General features: G+C 41.0%; 1 protein-coding gene across 5 annotated transcripts in view; it reads right to left on the reverse strand.

Annotated features, from left to right (window-relative positions):
- Fto (FTO alpha-ketoglutarate dependent dioxygenase) overlaps positions 1–23,913 on the reverse strand; it is a 362,019-nt gene that overhangs the window by 198,190 nt on the left and 139,916 nt on the right. For all 5 annotated transcript variants that reach the window (XR_013051162.1, XM_006984039.4, XM_076571713.1 and 2 more), the window contains exon 5: positions 5,639–5,718. Coding sequence is in view for 4 of the 5 variants with exons in the window: in XM_006984039.4 (XP_006984101.1) it covers positions 5,639–5,718 (80 nt within the window). In the remaining variant the exon portion in view is untranslated. The remainder of the gene's footprint in view (positions 1–5,638; positions 5,719–23,913) is intronic.

The following is a 23,913-nucleotide window of genomic DNA, read 5'->3' on the forward strand; positions in this document are numbered from 1 at the left end:
AAACGTGACAGAGGTCAAATGGACACCCTCCTATGGAGGAGCCTATGCTGGAAACCAAGGACAGAGATGGAGTATGAATTCAGTTATTCTGATGATGAAATGATCTCTTAGAATACATATATATTTCCTCCTTTGGATATCTGAGGAAAATGTGTCCTTAAAATATTTCTTTTAATATTTATCATTTAAAGCAAGCACGTGGAAAAGCCCTTGCAACCAAGTCCTGTGGTATAGAAACCACCATTGCCTCTTTACACAGCGTGGCATAGATAAGCTTGGAACACTTTAAGTTTTTGTGTCCACAACAGAAGCTTGGCTAGTATGTATTTTAACATGGTGACCCCAGCGTGCAGAGTGCATGAGGGTGGGCAGCGCTGAAGAAGAGGGGTGACCCCTGCTCACAAAGTGCCCCAGTACCTACTTCTAAGTGGCAATCACTAAGAAAGGCATCCTATGTTCACGTTTGCTTCCGAAGTGTGGAGTGAGGCCAAGCAGGTGCATGCCCACTTACTGCGTCTAAGAACTGGAACAAGCTACACTCCCGTGGGTGTGGAGCCGGCTGATGACCTGAGCCTGCCCAAGGCCTAGCTTTATTTATGGCCATGGAAAGAGAAGCGCAGGACTTGGTCTTTCTTGCTTTATATATAGTTGGCATAGAGAACTTAGGAGTGGGCCTGCAGTTTTTGAGGTTTTACTCCTGTTTTTGGTCACAGCTTTATTGAAATTTAACTCATATCATGAAGTTCAACTAATCAAAGCAACAATTTGGCATTTTTAACTTTAAATTTTATTTATTTATTTATTTATTTATTTTTAGTAATTTAGACTTGTACCACCATTTCTACAATTAACTCCAGAATAATTCTGTTACTCCACATGAAACCCTTGTCCTCTAATGTCATTTCCACCGTCACCAACTTGCTTCATGCTGGATGGGGATGATACTAAAGTTCTCTCTCTCTCTCTCTCTCTCTCTCTCTCTCTCTCTCTCTCTCTCTCTCTCTCTCTCTCTCTCACACACACACACACACACACACACACACACACACACACACCTGCCTGTCCTGGACCTTTCCGGTCATTATAATCATTGGCCGTGTGTGGTCGTTCGTGTCTGCTGTTTACACTAGTATGTCTCTATGGCTCATCCCTGTTGCAGCCTGCATCAGTATTCCAGCCTTGTTTATTGTCAAACAGTAGTCAGTTCTGTGCATCTGTGATGAGCATCTGTGCTGTGTCCAGTTTTAGGCTATTATGGGCATTCACGTACAAGTTTTCATTTCTCTTGGCCATATATACCCAGGTACAGGATTGTTATGCCATGGAGTGCCAGCAGCTTTCTGAAGTGCCAGACTACACCAAGTCACTGCAGAATACAGTGCCCTCCTTCCAGCGGCACAGACCAGCTCTTGTCCCGGCACAGCCTTGCCAACATTTCTCACCTTATCTGACTCGGGCCTTCCTCGTGTGTGGGAATGGTATCTACCTGTAGTTACTGGCCGTCCTCTGACACTAATGCTGACACGCATTTGTTTGTTTGTTTGTCTTGCTTTCAGTACTGGGGAGAGAACCCAGCCCCCCCCCCCAGGAGAAGCGGGTATTTTTACCACCCAACTACACTCCCAGCTATCTTGTGCATTTTTCATGTGTTCTTAGCTGTTTTTATACCGTCACTGGCCTTGTCTATTTACCTCATTCACCTTTTTAAACAAAATCATTTCTCTTTTGAATTATTGACTTTTAAAGATTCTTTTTATCTTCTAATTATATAGATGCTTATTAGATACATGGCTTGTTAATATTTTCTTCCCCTCTATTTTTACTTTGTTGACAGTTCACTTTGAAGTACAAGGAATTTTTAACTTTGTGACAAAGTTTTCTATTTCTTCCTTGAGTTATTTATGCTTTAGCTTTCATATCTAAAAATCCAATGCCTACGTCAAGGTCAGAATCACTTGTTGGTAGGTAATTATCAGTAAGGTTTCTGAAACAAAACAAAAGATATAGGAAGGGAAGGCTAAAACATGTGTGTCTGTGTCTTCAACTGACACATTTCACTGAAATGGTAACATAAACTTGCTAACATTTGGTCATCTCTGGGAAGCAGAACTAGTTTAGTTGAGTAATTTTATATACTTTTTAAATTTTGAACTGGCTGATTAACTATTTAAAAATAATTACATATAAAGTTTAAGTTTATAGAAAATACTGCTGAATCTCAAGAACATTCTAGAAATAAAACTAAAATCAAATAAATAAAAAGACCCAATAGGAGCAGTTCTGCTTATACACAACCAACTTCTCCACATGCAACTCTCTCTCCCATTAAAATCAAGGAATATCAGAGTAGCATTTCCACAAGACAATCTGCTTCCCACTAGTGTAAGAGCCAATCATTTGGGGGATGGAACACAAGTTTCTCTGAAGGTGAGGCAGTTCTGGAAACCAGAAGGAATTTCTTTTCTCTCTTCTATTGAGAGAAACAAAGCACACTTCAGTGTCTGAGAAGGAAAATTTTACCTTCTTTGATCATTGGAAACAATAACAAACGATGAAGTGAGACATTTGAAATAAGATACAAGCATGCTGTCAGCTGAACCTCTGTCTAGTTTTGAGTCTCTGCCCGAGTATCAAGCATGTACTGGTTTCCACTACCCACATAGAAGGATTCAAAATGACCAGTGTTGCTGACTGAGTCACTTTTATTAACTCATCAGAGGCACCAAGGACCTGCCCAGCTTCCTCTATTGTCCATGCTGGAGAAACCTCTTTATCAGTTCTCTTTTACTGAATTAGTTCCCAGGTTTGGTTCCTGACTGTACTGTTGGGAGACCGAAGATATGAGTGTTTTTGTGGTACTGTGCACATAGCCCCATGAAGAGCTCCAAAGACTAAACCCACAAGACATGCAGGACCATAACAGCTTCACCATAATGTTACAAATGCTATTAGTTTTCACTTCAGTAGTCATATTTTTCTGGAAATAAAGTTGCACTAAAATGGTGATTTTTTAAAAATTATTTTCAATTTCAGGATGCTTGCCCACCCAAAATCCTATTTACTCAGAATCATATATAATAAGACTAGCAGTGTTTATTAAAGAACTAAACACTAAATATTTTGGACTTTAGGCCACAAATACCCAGCTCTGTCCCAGAAGCTCCAAAGCAGCAGTAAGCAGTATGCAAACCAATTGAGTAGAGCTGTGTCCCAACAAAACTCTGTAAGAGCAGCTCGGTGACCCAGTCATTCACTGACTGGTAAATATAATACAGAAAAAAGACATTTCAATAATTAAATAATTAAATTGTTATGCCATACAGTATTTTGAAAAGAACTAATGAACAGTATGCAATTGGTCCACATGGAAAAAGGAATCAAAGCAGGAGGCAGGACAAATCCCAACTTTCCACTTCATTTCCCACGATGCCTTGCGTTCTTTGCCACCTCATATCCCGCACTATTCTTGCTCCATGTCTGTAAGCATCTTCCGTAGCCCAGGCTGGACTAGAACGTGTGAGCTCCTTCCTCAGCACCGAGGGTACTGGGATTACAGGCATAGACTGTCACAGTTGACTGACAGGCATCTTGGAGACACTCACCACCTGTTCCTGTTTATAACTGGCTGAAAGAATATCTTGAGTTAACTATCTTGATAGTTAATGAAAGTCTGCTAAATGAATGAAGTAAAATCCCTTCTTCCGAATAGCAGCTCTCACCGAGTAGAAATTTTCAAAATCAAGACTTTTTACTGTCTCCTGCTTCATGTCCGCTCTAGTAAACACAGAGATGGAAAAATTCCCACAAGGAGTCTCAGGTGTTCTTCTCCTCTCTTCCACTATTTTTCCATTCACTGTTCTAAAAGACTTAGCTGCAATAACTCACAGAATACCAGGAATCATATGAATTTGAGTATTCACTGGTATTCTCATCAAACACACATTCCAACCACTTCACTCTTCAGTGGCCACAGGTCCTTTGAATACCACACTAATAAGCCCGTCTGTCTACTCTTACAGGTTAGATTATGAAAGATGTAAGAGAGACATGCTTACACAGCACATACTCAAGTGATTGACAAGAACAGGACTCTTGGGAGGATTATATCTAGACAGACGGCTACAAAAGGAAATGGAGTCATTCTGTACCACATCAGATGGTCTATAAATATTCCATCCCCTCTCCATTTCTTACCCTCCCTCCTCCTTAACAGAACTTACTTAGAACTAATGATACTTGCCAATGGCATTTATCTCTCAAAGAAACAACTCCAACGATTGACCTAAGATAAGGATTTGTATGTTTATGTGTTCAACATTTTCTCCCCAAACAAAATGAAAGTTGAACAAAAGGGTTGGGCAGAATGGCTAGGTGGGCGCCTCCCATTCCCATGCTTGCTGTGCAGGTCACAAAGACAGGCACTGAAACATGCAAAAGAATGAGAGATCAGCAAAGAAAAGATGGCAGGAAAGGAAGACACAATGACTGGTGGGGTTGCTGGCACCCTGAAACTATGCCCGCCTCTTCTGCTACACCACATCATGACAGTCTACCAGGAGAAGACATGGTGTCGCCTGACTCAGTGGCCTTGTGCAGCCTCAGGGATGGCAAGACTTTGAACGTGTGCCGTTCTACAAGGTTAAGTTCTTCTGTCCCATCTCCCACTCTTACTCCCCGGTGTCCTCTGAGGAGTCAAGCTGTAAGGCAAAGCACGGTCAAAAAGCTGGGGAACTGGGGTTGTTGCTCAGTCACTGCCCAACATGTGAAAAGCCTTGGACTTTATCTCTAGCAACCTGTGATTAGTTAATTCATTCATAGAGACCTGGATAGGAAGCCGTCTATGATCCCTGTTATTCCTCCCCTGCTCTCTAAACCCTAGAGTGACTGCTAGACATGTTTCTCATCTTATAATTTCCATTCTGATCTCAGCTGATAGGTTGACTGCCAGCCATTGCCCAGCCACCGGGCTGTGAACATGATTGGGGACCTCAGAAGTTCTCTGACATCTCTGTAAGCTTCTCATAAATTTACATTTGTATGTCCAGCTGTCTAACCAAAACTTAAGGAAATGTTGGTCTCAGCCATTTAAACCTAAATAATATATACACAAGTAAACAAATTCACCCCATTTTCTTTGCTCTTGACCATGGTCACCCATGGAAGTCTAAAGCTATCAGCATATCTAAAGGAATGTACCTACTTCATGAAATAAAACCCTTGGCTGGTAAGATGGCTCATCTTTACTTGCTGCCACGCCTGAGGACCTGATTTTATCCCTGGGACCTACATGGTGGAAGAAAGGAACTGACCCCTACAAGATGTCCTCTGGCCTCCATACACATGCTGAGGCAGACACACACACACACACACACACACACGACAGACATGTAATATTTTTTTTTTTTTAAGAAAGAGCTCCAAAAGGCAAAATAAGCTAATTCTATACTGTGAATAAACTTGAAAACTGCAGCCACTCCAACCCAGAGCTAAAAAGTAAGTAACTAAAAACTAAAGGCAAATCAGATGATGGTGATCTCCTGGTTAAGCACTCTTCCGGAGCCCTGTGACAAATGGCTCCTTCAACCACTCCTGCCACATTCAGTTAATCAGCAATCATCACATTTTTATTTTTGCTTACCTCTGCCACGCGGTGGGTGGAACTAAACCGAGGCTGTGAGCCAGCCAAAACACAGTGCTGGTGGGTGGCATTGAGATCATCTGCAGGGAAAATGCAAAAAAAAAAAAAAAAAAAAAAATTAATGTTTACTAGTCAGTACACACTATCCACTGTTTAACTAAAACACAAAGTAAACAGTAAATGTGTCATCCAAGGAACAACAATCACCAAGGAACTAAAACTTTCCTTGTATTGTGTGTATGTATAAAATAAGTCATGCAAACAAGGATTCTTGTATATATGTACAGATATAGGTCTCATAAATAAATTACCCACACCAAGATGCTATCAATAATGCTCCAGGACTATCCTTGGCAAGCATGGCATATGGTCCCCTACTGACATGTGGTTTATGATGCTCATCCAGTACCACGTTTTCTATCTGTGGACTGAGCATTACTCTTTCACAGTTATAACTACAGCTCTAGCAGAAACCAGAATCCTTTTCAATTATTTGGAAATGTCCTTTTATTCCAAGTTCATCTTTTTCTGTCTACTTAAAGTATTTATTTTGTCCTGACAATAAACTAATCAAGCATGTTGGGCTTTTGGACCAAATTCCAAGCCAATGAATCATGACTCCAGCAAGGAAAAGGGGCAGGGGAGGGGAGTGACCTGTTTAGTTGAAGAATACACCTAAAACCACAAGAATCAAGAGACAAATCAGAATCCAGGTTTCTGTGCATTCTAAATACTAAGATTATTGCCAGACAGAGTCTCTATCACATTCACTTAGGGCTTTACCTCATTTATTAGAGACAAGAATTGAACAGTAGGTGCCTCAAAAACATGGGACCTCTACTTTAGGCAATTAGGTCTCTACCAGATATCAAGACAAACAATGACTTCAACTATGAGCTCTCAGATTACCTCTAAACATAGAAAGGAAACACAAGAGGACAAATGGAAGGCTTCAGGTCCCTGTCAGCGTGAAATAACAGTAACAGGCCTTACCCACTGAAGGCTCAGCTCCCTGACAGCATGAAGTAACAGTAACAGGGTTTACCCACTGAAGGCTTCAGTTCCCTGACAGCATGAAGTAACAACAGGTCTTACCCACTGAAGGCTTCAGCTCCCTGAGAGCATGAAGTAACAGTAACAGGGCTTACCCGCTGCTTTTAAACAATAAAAAGTAACAAAACCAAACAAGGAAGCAAAGGTTTCCAAGCCAGGGAAACAGATCCCACGGGAGAAGAGAATCAACACGGCAGGTCCACACCTGCTTGGAAAGAGGTTCAAAGCCAGAGTGGGCAGGGGAAGGGGAAGGAAAGGACAGAGAATAGAGGGTGGCGAGCCAAGGCAGCCAGATTCCTGAAATGTATGGATTGGGGGTGGGGTGGGGGAGAACATGCTGCAGGCATTGGCTTAGCCCCAACCTCCTATGTGTGAGTGAAAACTCCCAAGGAATGGAAAAGAAGCTTCAGAGAGCAGCAGCCTGAGCAAACGTCACTCATGACCAGGAAGGATGGTCTCAGGGGAGGGAATGCTCCTAGGACAAGGTACCAGCGATCCTTAGGAAAGTGTCACCTTAGTAACAAGGGTGAACTAGTGCCGGAGTAAGGGTTGTTAGAGACACACCCAGCCAAGCCGAAACCAAGTCTCTAAAGAATCCAATTTATTTAAGTAAATTAGTTATCCACTGAGGCATAATTTAACATTATTTAGAAGAATGTAACAAAATAGACATGCATCAAATACCACATACTCTAGTATTCATTGAAAAAATAACAGGAGAAAATCTACATCCACATAAAATATGTACAGATCCTTCTTTTACATACATAAACTTTAACCTTATACACATAAACAGAAGCTTCTGAAAATTAGATATTTAGTGTCTGAAATTTAAAAGGCCACTAAATGAGATCAAAGGAAATTTAGACTGTATAGAAGAAAAAAAAATAAGTGAACAAAAACACATGAGAAACAAACACTCCAAAAGAAAGGAACCTTTAAAAAGACCTCAAAAGATGAGAGCACATCAATGTTTGGAGCAGAGAATCCCCCAAAGACCAAGACTGAATCATAAGATATAGACCATTTCCCCTCCACATACCTCACCACTTCACTGAAGACTTGTTTAATGAGCTCCACTTACAAGAAATATCACATTATCCATCAAGAAAAAAGAATTCTAAAAGTATAGCTTGAAAAAATAAGCAAAATAAGAATCAGTCAAAGAGGGAGGGGTTTTAGATAACATGTATTGGGCAGATAAGAGGAAATCCTAAGTAAATCAACACTACCCAGACCAGAAAGTATAAGCTGCTTCCATTGGCTAATGGCAGATGAAGTTTTCAAGGATCACTTACCTTGCAACATGTCAGAGTTCCTTTCCTTTCTGAGGCTGAATAATACTCTCTTGTATGTATACACCACAGTCTGCTTAACCATGCATTAGTTGATGGGCACTTGGCTTACTTCCATCTTTTTGCTATTGTGAATGACAGTGGTATGACCAGTGGTGCACAGATATTTCTTTGGGAGAACTGATTTCAATACATTTGGTATATACTTAGAAATGGGATTGCTAGCTTGTATAGTGATTCTATTTTAACATTTGAGAAAACACCACACAGTCTTCCATACAGACTTCCATAGTTTATATTTCTATCATTAGCACACAAGCTTTCTAGTTTCTCCACAGTCTTACCAACACTTGCTAGTTTCTGTCTTTCTTTTTTATCACAGGAATATCAATTGGGTGTGAAGGAATACAGGGCTTTTGATATATATTTCCTAATGACTCATCTTTTCAGAACAGAATGAAATAACCTGGTCAATCAAAATTGGTCATAGACTTAAATGTCAAAATATGTGTGACTTTCCAAAGACAGCATGACTACTGCTCAGACATTCTAATGAAGATGGAACAGAGAGCAGGTCAGCGACTTCACAGGGGATCAAAGTACCAATGCTGGCACCTGGGATCATCACGTGCAAGGATGTAAACAAACATCAAGTGAAGCCCCACCTTGTTGGAAAAGGAGATGTAGCCACTCAGATTCTACAATGCATACAGTCCCGACTAAGAAGGGGGCGAAATTCTGAGAACTTGAGAAATTCACAATTCAGAAACACAAGATTCCTAAAAGCCCGAGATGGAATCATTAGGATAAGCAAGCCCCTCCCCCTACACCTCACCACCACACTAAATGCCTATTTCATGCAGTTCTATTCACCTGGGATATCCTGTTACACACCATGAAAAATATGAAAAGGCATTCTAAAAGGCAAAAAGCAGAGCTTGAAAGAATGAGCAAACATCAGAACGAGCCAGATATGACAAGAATGTTAAAATTATCAGACCATTAATTTTTAAAAACTGTGATTAATATCCCAAGGATCTAAAGGGAAAAGGAGACAACATACAAGAGCAGATGGAGAACTTGAGCAAAGGGTGGGGATCCTCCTCATCAAAGAGGAATGCTCCAGATCAAAACCCGTGCAGAGACGCTGAGCATTTCTGATGGGCTCATTAGCAAACAGGGCATGACAGAGGAAAGGTCTCAGAGCTGAAGGTACGCTAATAGAAACTTCCCCAGCTGGAAATCAAAGAGAAAGAAAGACCAGAAAAAGTAGACTATGGGACAGCGACGACACAGCTATAAAAGGTATAATATAGGTATAATGGCAAGACCAGCAGGAAAACACTGACGAAGAAAATTAGAAGCAACGATGAGTAAAAATCGCCATACATGACTATCGTACACCAATCCACGGAAGCTCAGAAAACAAAGATGAGCGTCAATAACAACACAGCATCCCATACTTGCCTAGGTCCTGTTCATTGTTTTTATTTGTTTTGTTTTGTTGATGCTGGGACTGAACCCAGGGGATGCTAAGCACATACTCCACCACTGGGCTACACCTCCATCCTGGAGTATCACGTTCAAATTTCAGGAAATCAAAGACCAAAAAAATTGAATGAAGCCAGAAGGGAAAACAATTCATCTATTTTAAACAAAGATAAAAATGACACCTGACTTCTCCTCAGAAACTGTGCAAGAAAGAAATGTGGGAAGTTAAATATTTAGCATTGACAATGAAAGGTGAGCAACCTAGAGTTCTGGCACATGAGAGTACCCTTCAAAGGTAACGGAGAAATCAACACTTTTGTCAGACAAATGAAAAACAAAATAATTGTTTAGGCTCACATTTCAAAAATGTTAAGCTTGTCAGAAGAAAAACAATGTGGGTCTGAAATGCGGTCTCCAGAAGCAAAGAAGACATTTCAGGAAGAAGAGGTGAACAATAAAAGCTACTGCCTTTGACCCTTGTTCTCAGCGACAACAGCTTGTCACATATGTCTGTGGCCTGCATTATAAATGACAGAAGGACATAAAGGATGAGGCGAGGAATCCGAAATACTTTTTTATTTTAGTATACCTCAGCGATTGCTACGCAATAGAGTATTGGGATTATATCGCTAGCAATCCTCAGAGACAGCTCCCACTACAATAGAGTGCTTTTTTGTTTGTTTGTTTGTTTGTTTTTGTTTTTGTTTTTTTTCGAGACAGGGTTTCTCTGTGTAGCTTTGCGCCTTTCCTGGAACTCACTTGGTAGCCCAGGCTGGCCTCGAACTCACACAGATCTCCTGCCTCTGCCTCCCGAGTGCTGGGATTAAAGGCGTGCGCCACCACCGCCCAGCCAATAGAGTGCTTTTTAAGGAAGCTCTGGATTAGCCATAAACGTAGCTTACAAATTCCAGGGTACTGCTTAAAAGACAAAAAAAAAAAGAGAAGACGTATCAGTGATACATAGAACAGAAAAAAAGAGTCATATAAAATATTCAAAACCACAAGTGGCGGAAGGGAGGGAAAAAGACCAAAAGCCAACAGAAAGCAGCACAAACATGGCAGTTACCATGTCAACTAGATCAGTAACCAGTCATCTAAATACGCCTGGAGCTTTGACAATTCAGTTCGTTACTGCAGGGGGAGGGACACCTGCCGAAGGTCACACTGGAAATGACACAGGTGTGGTCTTACCCCAGCTATGAAAGCTGTACAAGAAAACCATCAGGCATACAGGTTCTGGTTTCACCTCCTTCCTGACTCTAGGATTTGGACAGTTAATGTGAACTTCCTCCACAGTTGCTTTACTGGGGAAACTATAAACCCAACAGTACCAAATTCATAGTTATCAAATCTCTGAGAAAGAGAAAGCACAAGAAATGAGCTTGGAGTTTTTGATCCGTATAATGTTCCGGGCTGACTACAAAATGTGTTTGTTTGTATGCACGCTGCTATCCCCAAGGTGGGAAGTTTGCCTCTTGGATATGAAACTTGAAAATTGTATCTGAATTTTATTGAAAAACTTGAGACCATCGAAGTTTAAAAAGAAAAGCCCAACTAAATGCTGTCAATAAGAAACACAATCTAAGTAAAAAACACATTTAAGTAAAGGACTGGAGAAAAGCATGCCATACTACATTAATCACGAGAAAGCCTGTGGTGGTAATCTAATTGTATTGAAATATTATTTTGATTTGTACTGAAATATTAATTTGATTGTATGTTAATAAATAAAGTTGTCTGGGGGTCAGAGCTATTAGAGCCATAGCAAGAGTGTGGTGGTGGTGGCACACGCCTTTAATCCCATAGATATCTGTGTGTTCAGGGTCAGAGCTATTAGAGCCATAGCAAGAGTGTGGCGGTGGTGGCACACGCCTTTAATCCCATAAGATCTCTGTGTGTTCAGGGATACAGTCAGCATTGGAGACATATGCCTTTAAGACCTAGGGGGCTGTACATTCAGACAGTCATGTGTTTGGGTTTACAACCAATGAGAAGGCAGAACAACATACTATAAAAAAACGAGCCGACAGGAAGTAGCTCTCTTTTCGCGAAGCTGGGACAGCAGGAGGAAGGGTGAGATTTTAGCTCTGAGCTCTGACTTCTCGGCTTTCTCTTTTACATTGTTTCTGTGTTTCTTATTTAATAAGACGGTTGGTTACATCAACAAAAGCCAGTAGAAAGGAAGGGTGCAGAGAAGCTGGGGCTCTGGATTCACAGTGGGGATGCTTATGACAAGGCACCCCGTGGCCGCTCTATTTACCGGCATGTGGTTTCACCAAACACACAACTGTACCCCACTGTGGCTGCAAGGTGCTAAGTGAGCAAATAGAAACCGAGTGTGGAGAAGCACTTCATAATAAACATACTGAATAATGTGCAGAATCAAAAAAGAGAGCTAATGTGGTTATATTAATATCAAAGAGCAGACTTCAGGGAGGACATGGTATAACCATAAACCCTTTGGTTCTCTAAGAAAATAGAAAAGCCCTTACTGTATATCCACCTAATTATAGAATTTCAAAATATATAAGAAAAATCTGACAGAACTGTGAGGATTGTAGATGGACACTTAAAAATTCCTCTGTCCAAAAAAAAAAAAAAAAAAAAAGAGAGACAGCAGATAGAAAATTATTGAGGAAATAACTGAACTCAACAACACAATCCATCAACTGAATACACAGTCAGCAACACTGCTTTATTCGTCAACAGACTACACATTTCTACTGAGCTCAGACGACATGGGCTCCAGGGAGCGCACGTTCTGGACCATCTTACACCCATTACTTCATTTAAAACAACCAGGACTAGGCCATATCTGCCCTCAGACCACAATGGAATTAGGAGCAGCTGCAATAAGATGATTAACAGAAAGACAACTAGAAAAGTTCCCAACCACACAGAGCCTGAAAAATACACTTCTACAGAATACAAGTCACAGAAAAGAAAAAACAAACAAAAACACTCAAGAAAATTACAAAGGATTATGAATTAAATGAAATTAAATTCTACAGAGTTTTCCTGTAATTGTGACAAAATACCTCAGAGGGTCAACTAAGAGGAGGAAGATAAACGACGACGACGAGATGATAGCGGGCTGGCACCACCGTTTTCAGGCCCAAGGCAAGGCATAAATGCTTTGGCGAAGAGGCACAGTGGAGGAAGGTGCTCACTTTCCTTGCAGCCATGAAACAGAAAGAAACAGAAAGGGACCAGGGCAAGATATCCCCCTCCAATGATATCCCCCAGTCTCCATCTCGTGACCTACATTCTCCAAACAGGTTCCACCTCCCAGTGGTCTGCTTAGCTATGGCTTCACCAGTATATTAGCCTGTGGATGTTTCATCATCATAAGCTAAGCAGCAGCAGCAGCTCCAGCAGCAGCAGCAGCTCCAGCTCCAGCAGCAGCTCCAGCAGCAGCAGCAGTTCTCTCTGGGACCAAGCCTTCCACACACCAGGCTTTGGGGAAAGCATTTCCTATCTGCACCATAGCAAGTCAGAGGGACATGCTGAATGCACTGTAAACTTCTCAGAGAAAATGTCTGAGCAGCAAATGCATATAGTTAAAAGGAAGAAAGCTCTGAAATGAATAATTGGAGCTTTCATTTCAGAAAACTAGAAAAAGGAGAGTATACTGATCCAGCATAAACACAAGAAAACAGGTAAAATTTAGAGAAATTAGTGAAATAAAAATAGAAAACAGGGGATTATGTTCAAAGTACAATATATTCTTGCATGGAAATGTCCTCATATGAAAATAGAACTGAAAACAAATACATACAAAGGGAAACATCAAATTACGCTTAAAAAAATAAACAAGGAAACCAACAGAATCTATGAAACCAAAAGCTGCTACAGCCAAAACACCAATAAAATCAATAAGACTCTAGATAGGCTAAGAAAAAATTAAAACAAGATACAAGTTACTAATATGAGAAATTAATGAGTTGACAAAACTACAGACACCATGGACATTAAAAAATAATACATGAATACCACAACTATTTCTACCCCCGAAATCTGGTAATCTAGGTTAACTGCATCACTTTTTTGAAAAGCATAAAATGCTAAATTTCACATAGAAATAAAGAATATAAATACACAATACAAATAGTCCCATCTCTATAACTGAATAGATAATTAATAACCTTCCAAAGCAAAAAGCAACTTATCCAAACAATATTGACATTGTATTCCATCAGATATTGATGGGAGAGTTTAGGCAGCCACAGAGGGGAGAGTATGGACATTCATTCTACATGGTCTGCCTTTCTCTGATGCCAAACACAGAAAACAGTACAAGAAAACCAAAGCACAACTTCTCATTAGCCCAGGGGCAAAAGTCACCCCACCACCACCACCACACACACAAAATCTTAGCAAATTGAATTCAACAGTGAATAAAAGAATTATTCATTGTGACCAAGTGAGATGAAAGACAGGTTCAATATCTGAAAATCAACCGATGCAATCCATCTGATCAAAAAGCTAAAGAAATATATGATCAAACCAACAGATTCAGAGAACAGTATGATAGAATCTAACATCCATTCATGTTGAAAAATGGTCAGCAAGCCAGAAAGAGAGAATTTCCCATAGAGAATACAAACTCCTAACCCAACCCCAAAACCCCACAGCTGATACTGAAGGGTGGGACGCTGAAGTAAGAAGCTAAGTCCCCTTCCCCTCACCACTCAGCATCAGACAAGCTCTGTAGGAATGACACAACAAAAGGACTGGAAGGTACACAGATCTGGAAAAAAGAAATAAGCTATCTTTGTTCACATCTGACAGACTGTCAATGAAGAAAAAAATAATAATTCACACACACACCAAAACAAACAAGCAAACAAAATAACAAAAACCACCCCACACCGAATAAGCAATAAGTCATTGTAACAAGGCTGCACAATACAAATTAAAATTAAAAATCACTTTCTATTTAATAACAATGAAGTTTAAAATTAATAATATGATTTATATTAGCATACCCTTAATTAATAAGATGAAATTCCAAAATATGTTTACAATCTAGGACTGGGGAGTTTATCTCAGTGGTAAAATATTTGTGCAGCATGCATGATATTCAGAAGTGGATTCCTAGCACTGCAAAGTATAAGTAAAAGATCTGTATGAGGAAAGCCATGATGGTGGAGGAGCTGAAGGGCCAAGCATATGGAAAGCTGCCCCATGTTCATGGGACTCAGATTGAACCCTGCCACAATATCAGCTATACTCAGCCTGTTCGGTACATTCAGCACAAACCCAGTGAAAATCCCAGCAAGATAACTACTTCAAGGTTTAAATGGAGCTAAGAAGAGCCCAGAAAAGCTAACCCAACACTGAGGAAGAAGCCATTTTAAGGACTAGGACGACTTCACACAGGATTATATTTTAAAGCCATATAACTGAGACACCAAGATCGCGGTGAGCCAAGACAAGATCAACAAAACACAAAGTGGGTCCCAAAATACATCCACAGAAATTAAACCACGGGTCACTCACAAGGGAACATGGGAAATTTATAAAATAGAGCAATGCCAGACTTTCCAACAAATGATGCTAGGACAACTGGACACTTATGCCCACATAGAAACACAAATGTTATAGGAATTTTATCCATGGTGGCTAAAACCTGACACTGAGCAAGATGTCCTTCAGTAGGTGAATGGATTGACTGTGGTACACTCAACAGTAGAATAATATTCAGCACTAAAAAGAAGTTAGCTTTCAAACCAGAAAAAAAATACACAGGAACCTTAAGTCTATAGTACTAAGTGTCAGAAGGTAACCTGAAGAGGCTGCTCACTGTAGGATTTCACGTCTGTGACACTCTGGGAAAGACAGAACCATAGAGACAACAAAAAAAGCCAAAGGTTTTCAAGACGGATAATCAGACAAGCACAGAATGTTTTCAGGGCATTGTAACTATTTACTCTATAGAATACTGTAATGCTAACTACATGTCATATATTTTTCAAAACTCATAGAAAATACAACATGAAAAGCAAACCCTAATACAAACTATGATGATAGTAATATGTCAATCCAAGTTCACTGATTGTAGTAAATATACCACTGCAGTGTGAGATGTTGCTAATGAGGGAGACTGTTCAAGACTGTGCATACATGGGGCAGGAGGCAGTAGAAACATTTCTGCAGCTTTGTTATGAATCTAAAACAATAAAGTCACTAAAAGAGATGACAGGCTGACATATGGACAGACAGACCAGATGGACCTCACCATCAACTTGACTGGATGAAGAATCACCAAGGAGGAGGAGGCACACTTCTGGGCGTGTCTCTGAGGACGTTCCAGAAAGGAATAACTACCTGAAGGGGAAAGACGGATGCTAAAGTGGGTGGCAGTGGGCTAGCAATCTGAATGGAGTAAGATGGAAAAAGGAGAAAGTGAGCGAGGCAAACACCAGCATTCATTTCTCTCTGCTTCCTGATCCACTAAGATGAGAGGAATCTCAGCCAAAACTTCTACCACCATGAATGTTAGAATACACCCCACCGTGGGCTGCACCCTCAAATGACAATAACCCTCCCACTCTTAAGTAATATGTAACAGTGATGAGAAAATTGATTAATGAGAGTGTGTGTGCATACACACACACAAGCACACACACACACACACACACACACACACACACACACACACACAGTGCATTCAGTTGACTGGACATGAATGCTGAGTGAGGGCAGCATGCTTGGTGTCTTCCTCTATCACTCGTCACATTGGTGCCTTGAACTAGGTCTCCCACTGATCCAGAAGCTCACCTTTCCAGGTAGATTGGCTGGCCCAAGATCTCAGGACCTGCTGCCTCTATCCCTGTGATGATTATTCTTGGTTGTCAACTTGAATATCTAGAATTACCTAAAACCCAAGCAGCTGGGTACACCTGTGAGAAATCTGTCTCTTAATTAAGTCATTAAAAGTCAGAAGACCCATTTTTAATCTGAATCTTCTAAGGTAGGAAGATCCACATTTAATCTGGGCCACACCTCCTGGCAGCTCCTATGAAGGATGTGGAAGAAGGAAGCTTGCTGTCTTTGTCCGTGCTTGCTCTCCTTCTCACGGGCAAGTCCGTCCCTTCACTGGCATCAAAGTCTGCTTCTTCAGGATTCCAGAATATACTGAAGAGCAGCTGAGATATCCAGTCTCACTAACTGAACAACTACTAGATGCTTGGACTTTCTATTGGTAAACAGCCATTATTGAACTAGCTGGACCACAGCCTTGAACTAGCTGGCCACAGCCTGTAAGCCATACTAATAAATACCATATATAAAACAGGACTGATGAATATATTCATTCTATCAGGCATGTTCTTCTAGAGAACCCTGACTAATACAATTCTCCAATAATGAAGTTACAGGCACATACAGCCATACTTAACAAATATTAACTGATATCCTCAGGCCTGCAGAGTAAGTAAGTACTCTTATCCAATGGAAAACTCTCTAAGACTGCTTATTTCATCATCTTGATGTTACGAATATGTAGGCATTTAAGTACATAAAGCTATTCCTCCATGTTTGAATAACAAAGAAAAACCTCTACATGTGGTACTTAATTGAAAAACAAGATGAGCAACTACTGAGCATCAAGCATTTTCCTAGGCACAGAGAACAAAGCAAAACAGTGGTTCTAGTAGAGATTACGCTACAACAAAAAAGGTGCAGGATGAACACATCCACGTGGGGAGTGTTCATAAGCGTTAAGGACTTGTGGGGTGCTTGTGAACAATGCACTACTTTATACAGAGCATCCATGACACTGAAGCTGGACTCTGAAGGATGAGCCGGCAGAGCCAAAATCTCAGGGCCCTGAAGGGGAAATGGGCTAGGTGTACTTGAAAAGGCCAGCTGACTGCCACACAGTGAGGAAGGCACAAAGGGAAGTTGGACACAATTTTACGGGTCTCTGCCAGTCATGATAAGGATTCGGAGTTTGTTGAAGTTTGAATATGAAGTGTCCCACAGCTCACATGCTTGAACATTTGGTTCCGGTTACTGGTGCTGTTTTGGAAAGCCACAGATCCTTAAGGAGGCAAAGCCTCACTAGAGGAAATGGGTCACAGGAAGCAGCCTCTCAGGTCCGATAGCCTGGCCCCACTTCCTATATGCTGTCCACTTCCCACATGCAGATCCACGGGATCAGCCATGCCACGCTCCCACTGCCATGCCATTCTATAGTGAACTATATTCTCGAACTGTGAGGCAAAATAAACCCTTGCTCCCTTAAGTTCCTCCTTGTCTGGTATGTAGTCAGAGCAACAAGGAAGATGACTGAGTAGTGACAGGGTGGGAGAGACGGCCCAGTGAGGAAAGCGTTTGCCAGGGAGGACATGAGTGTGAGGACCTGAGTGTGGATCTCCAGCACCATGTAGAAGCTAGGCCGAGCACCACATCTGGAGCTATGGAGATGGAGACAGGTGTATTCTTGGCGTTCACTGGCCAGCTAGCCAAGTCAAACTGTTGTGCTCCAGGTATAGTGAGAGACTTTGTCTCCAAAAATACAAGGAGAGTGATTGAGGAAGACTCCCAACATCAATCTCTGGTTTTCACACATAACCACGTATACATGCACATAACCACACAAATATATACAAATCACACACACACACACACACACACACACACACACACACACACACACACACGACACAGACAGACAGACAGATAGACAGACAGACAGACAGACAGACAGACAGACAGACAGACAGAGACAGAGTACAATGTAGTACTTAGTACCAGCTCAGGACTCCACCAGCAAAACTATTACCAGATATGATCCCCTGCTCTTGGATTTCCAGAAGTTTGAAGTAAAACATCAACTTTAGAAGGTAGCCTGCCTTGAGTGATTCATTATAGTAATGGAAACTAATAGAAGCCTGAAAGTTGACTCTGTGAAACTATGGAGGAGCCTTGCAGTAGGTCAAGCAGAGGTTGACAGTGACCCACACTACAGTGAGGGATGATGAAGAGGGACTGGATTAAGAATGCTTTAGGGAAGGACTCTAGAACCTCTCGATGCATTGAGTAAGCTAAGTGGGAAGAACAGCAGAATTAAGATCAACTTTTGGGGCTTCAAGGAAAAACTGACTGAAGATGAGCAAATAACAAAACATTAGAAATGATACAAACAACAGTAGAAAAGACTGGTGAGTTGAACGGAACACCCGTGGTATATCTGGACCTTCAAGTGCAGACATTAAGTACAGCAATACAGAAGACTAAAGCCAATCCAATTGTCTAGACTAGGTGGCCAGCCTGACAAGGAGGGCCAAATGAACATTCTCTCCTCGAGGTGCCATCTTTGAGGACTAGGGTAGAGGCCCTCTGGAGTGTGTTATCCTCACCATTTACCTAAAGGACTTTCAGAATCAAGCAGAGGATTGAAAAGCAGGAGTCAGAGGGAGTCCACAGGCCAGACTTCTGGAAAGAAAAATAGCAGGTCCAGGAAATACACACAGATGTGTGTATCTATTCAAGGGCCTTGTTGCCGCAGTACTATCAACATCAGGACCCACAGACATCACTAAGGAAAGAGCATCTTCAGGGACGCATTTGTTAAGTGCTTGTCTTTCACTGAGTGGCAATGAGCATAGGTAGAGCCAATTGGCAAACACCCTACACAGGAATTCTTTGGTGTGTGAACCTTTATTTATATCTTTGCAACTCTGGTCAAACGACTCTTTGGAAAATGCTTCCAAATGCCTCTAATTCTTTGTGACTTTTTGGGGGGTGGGGAGTCCCTTGAATTTTCATTTTAGGACTAGTTGATCTAAAACTCCAAGTCTCTAAAAGTGGTTCAGTCTTCACGGTTGAAGATCTCAAAGGATATACTGAGGCATTCCCACTTAGAATAGAATAACATCTAATCTTAATACATTTTTAAAAAGAAAACACTGAAAGCGTGTGGATTTGTTGGAACTATCTGAGAGTATAGCTAAAAAAAACTACCTCCAATCACAACTAGAATCAAGGTCAACAGATTATTCAACCAAAGAGCAATAGAGAAAGCACTGTGGCTGTGGGTAGAGAGTGTCCTGGGTGTCCAGTGGAGCATGAAATCTCATCTCACATCTAAAAGCCACGCATGCACAAGTTCAATGGTACAACAGGGCAACCATGCTGGGATTTTAGCACGAACAGCCCCACAACCAGACACCCCTTGCCCACGGATAAACCAAGACAGGTGGTCACCCTAAATCTGCCCAGACCCTTGACTTCCCTGGTTTTGTCTTTCAGTGAGTCACGGGAGGTGACTTCACCCAAAGATTGTTCTTAAAGTAACAATCAGGAGCTTGGCTCATGGCACTCCTGAAGTAAATAGGTTGGATAGTGAAATCCAATCTCCTTGAGCTCCCACAGTCACTGAAGCTCTTCATTCTCACTCACCTGCCCACTCTCATCTCTCAATCTTAATATTTATGACCTGATTTTTTTCTAGATGTTGGGACACCCTTGAGTGAGAACATTTTCAGAACTGAATAGCTGATAAGAGGGGGGAGGGAAACTTCCGGCAAGATGTCAGACTAGACAAAGACACTGGCTTCCTCCTTCCCAGAGAAACGTCAGCTAAAAACACCAAAAGCTCTTACAGCACCATGCTTTAGAAAAAGGGCTCAGTATTCCGGAAGCCAGTGTCTGTGCTAGAAACGGGACGGGTGGAATTAGACTATAGAAGGGCAAAGGAAGTAGGTGCGTGGCTGTGTCTCAAAGAGCAGCCTGCCTAATACATATGCAATTGGATCCCAAGAGGAGTGCTCACCCTCTGCCACAGGACCTGGAGAAGCTACAGGTGCTCAGAGGCCAGGGCTACCATCAGTGAGGGACAGCAATGGATGCTAGAATGCTGATGTTGCCAACTGTGCTCTGAGAAGGGGGCCAGGCAAGTCTGAAGTGAGGGCTTGGAACAAAAAGCAGTGCTCCCTAGAGTCACATCTACTCATACAGCAAGCATCTCCATCCCATGAAGACACACACAAGTTATGACACATGCTCCAATTTACCAAGCTGCCATCTTGGCTACGGGAACACATTTGGCCAAAATTTCATCTGTCTCCCACAGACAAATCACAAGGATCCAATAGTAGTTCTCTTTCTACAAGGATAAACAGACAAGAAGAAATCACAGACTTAGGCAAAAAAAATACTACAATTCAAAGAAACAGAACCATATTGACTGACAGAGCCTCTGAAGTGGGGGTTCAAACTGAGGAGACAGCTAGAAAATTCTCAACTTTTTTAGAAGACATTCGATTCTAGTGTCTCCTAAGTCTTCATTCTGCAGCTGTTAGAAGACCAAAGCTGATGTGAAAATGGAATCTTATGAAATCAGTGAAGATTGCTGGGCTTTGTTTTGTTTTTAACTAGAACTGTCACATTTAAAGGGACACCCGGCATGAATGGCAGATAGCTTGTCAAAAAACAAAAACCCTCCAACCTACTGTAGTAGATGAGCGAGCTAAAGAAATACCTCTGAAACTCAGAAGGAAATGAAGAGGCAGGCATAGGAGAGGCAAGACACCAAAATACCTATCACTGAATCCTGAGAAAGAAAACAAGCAAAAAAGAAGTAATACACCTGTTTCCAAGGTTGCAAAAAGACCCGACTTTGTGCTTGACCAAGAATATAAATACATTCTGACAAAAATTAAATGTAAAACATTGTGGCCAGGTTTGGTGGTACACAACTTTAATCCCAGCACTCAGGAGGCACAGGTGGATGGACCTCTGAGTCTGAGGCCAGCCTGGTCTATCTACATATGGAGTTCCAGGCCAGCCAAGCCTACACGGTATGACCTTGTCTCAAAAAACAAACAAACAAACAAATTACAAATGTTGTATGACAAACATCATTGTCAATTTCATGAGATTTAACATCGCCAGGGAAGCACATGCTGGGGCGGGTTTATGAGGGTGTTTCCAGAAAGGTTAACTGAGTAGGAAGACCCACCCTGAACTAGACACCACCATCCCCCTGGCTGGGGCCCTGAAGTGAAGAAAAGGAAAAAGCAGGCTGAGCACCAACACGTCTGCTTTCTGACTGCAGATACAATGGGACCCACAACCTCACAGGTGTGTAGCCATGCCTCCCCCACCATGACGGACTGCACCCTCGAACTTGAAGCCTAACAAACCCTTTCTTAAACTGCTTTCGTCATATTCTGCCCCAGCAATGAGAAAAGTAACACAAATGCTACAACCATGCTGTCTTGTTCACTATAGGTGGTAGTATAAACTGAGAAAGTTATGAGAACTCCATCTTAACTATTCTTAAGACTTCTTTGGCTAGTTTAAGGTCTTTGGTGGTTATGTATAAATTTTAGTAACTTTATCTTATATTCCTCAAAAAAAAAGGTTGATAGGAATTTCAGAAAGTTCTAATTCATTTGGTAGTAATATGGACATAGTAACAGAACTGGGTTTTTCAAATCCATGAACATGGGCCACCCATCCATTTATTTGTGTCTTCAATTTATTTCAACAGTGTTTCATAGTTTTGGGTATACAGAACTTTCGACTTTATTGATCAAACTTATTCCCGCATAATTTCTTTTCATATTATTGTAACTGGGATTGTCTACTTTGTTTTTCAAAGTTTGCCGTGTATATAACGGCAACTGATTTTTTTGTTTTGTTTTGTTTTGGTTTTTGGTTTTTCAAGACAGGGTTTCCCTGTGTAACAGCCCTGGCTGTCCTAGAACTAGATCCATAGACCAGGCTGGCATTGAACTCAGAGAGATCCACCTGCCTCTGCCTCCCATGCATTTGTTATAATCTTCTTTGTAGTTATGTGAATGACTATGGTAACTGATTGGTTCATTTAATAATTGGAGCTCCAGACATAGCATGTCCACATATAAATAAACTTCTGACTTCTATCACCATCATTTCTTCTACTGTGAGCATCATCTGAGTGCTGGGATTACAGGCGTGTGCCCCGACCTCCCTGTAGTAACTGATGTTTTATGTTTATCTTGTATCTGACAACTTTGCTACATTTATTAGTTCTAATAGGGTTTCTGTTTTGATTTGATTTTTGCATTCCCTTTTTAGAGTTGCTCATATTTAACATCGCCTGCAGCCACAGGCAGTTTTACCACCACCTTTCAAATCGGAAAGCCTTATTTTTATTTTGCCTAAATGCCGCATCAAGTACTATGCTGACTAGAAGAGCTAACAGTGGGCAGCCCTGCCTTGACATGTGTAAGTGTAGTCTTCTCACATATGACACTGAAAGATGCTGAGTCTGTCAAATGTTTTCGGCATCGCTTTCAATCATCACACAATTTATCCTTTTATTGGATTAATATAGCATACAACAGTAAGTAATCAATATGCATATGCTTAGCTGTCCCGCCCACCAGGGATAAAGACCAGTGGATCTTGGCATGTGATCACTGAGCATAGCTTGCTAATATTTTGTTAAGGATTATCTATGTTCCTCAGAGACACCAGGCCAGTAACTGTCTCTTCTCCTATTGCCTTTCTCCACTGTTAGGAGGGTGATGATGGGTTCATAACTCACACCTGGAAATGCTCTTGCCTCTTCAGTTCCTTAGGAGATTTTTAGAAGGGCTGTCATAGGTTCTTTGATTGTTTAGTGTTAAATCTGGCAAAGCCCTCAGAACCTCGGCTTTTCTCTGCTGCGAGGCTGTGATTACTAGTCCATAATCATCACTACACATCTGTCTGTGTTGATTCTCTTCTTCATCACAAGTCTGCCTCAGCAATGGTATGTGTCTAGGAGTTTATCCCATTGTCTAGGTTACTAAATTGGTTGGGGTAAGGCCATTGGCAGCAGTCTCTTAAGATCTATTGCATTCCATTGCACAAGTTGCTAGGATTTTGCATTCATTTCTGATTTTATTTCTCTGTTCTTTTTCTTAATGTTGTTGAACTTCTCAAAAAACTAGAATCTTAGTTTTGTGTATATTTTCTATTGTCTTTCTGGTCTCTATTTCATTTATTTCTACTCTGTTCTTATTATTTCCTTCCTTCTGCTAGTTTCAAATTAGATTTTTTTTCTCTTCTTTTCCTAGTTTCTTGAGATAGAAATTCAGGTTGTTTATTTGTGGTCTTTCCCCTAATACAACCACCTATTGCTATAAACTCCCCTCAGAAGTTTTGGTATTTTTGTTTCAATTTTCATTTCTCTAAAAATGTCTTTAGTTCCTTTTATTTTTAAGAAACTGGTTTTTGAGGAGTTCTAAAATTCCAGTATGTGTGAATTTTACAGAAATTCCAGTACGTGAATTTTACAGAAAAATACAGTACACTGATATTTCTGCATATAACATCAATGAGGTAAAGATGAAAACATTAGCTTCTTAAAAGTGTCATTACTTGTTTTGTACAAAATATATCATCTAACCTGGGGATGCTTCATGTGCGCTATACACCTGCTGCTGGAAGGGC

This window comes from Peromyscus maniculatus, chromosome 5 (genome assembly GCF_049852395.1).
Source record: "Peromyscus maniculatus bairdii isolate BWxNUB_F1_BW_parent chromosome 5, HU_Pman_BW_mat_3.1, whole genome shotgun sequence".
Lineage (NCBI taxonomy): Eukaryota > Metazoa > Chordata > Mammalia > Rodentia > Cricetidae > Peromyscus > Peromyscus maniculatus.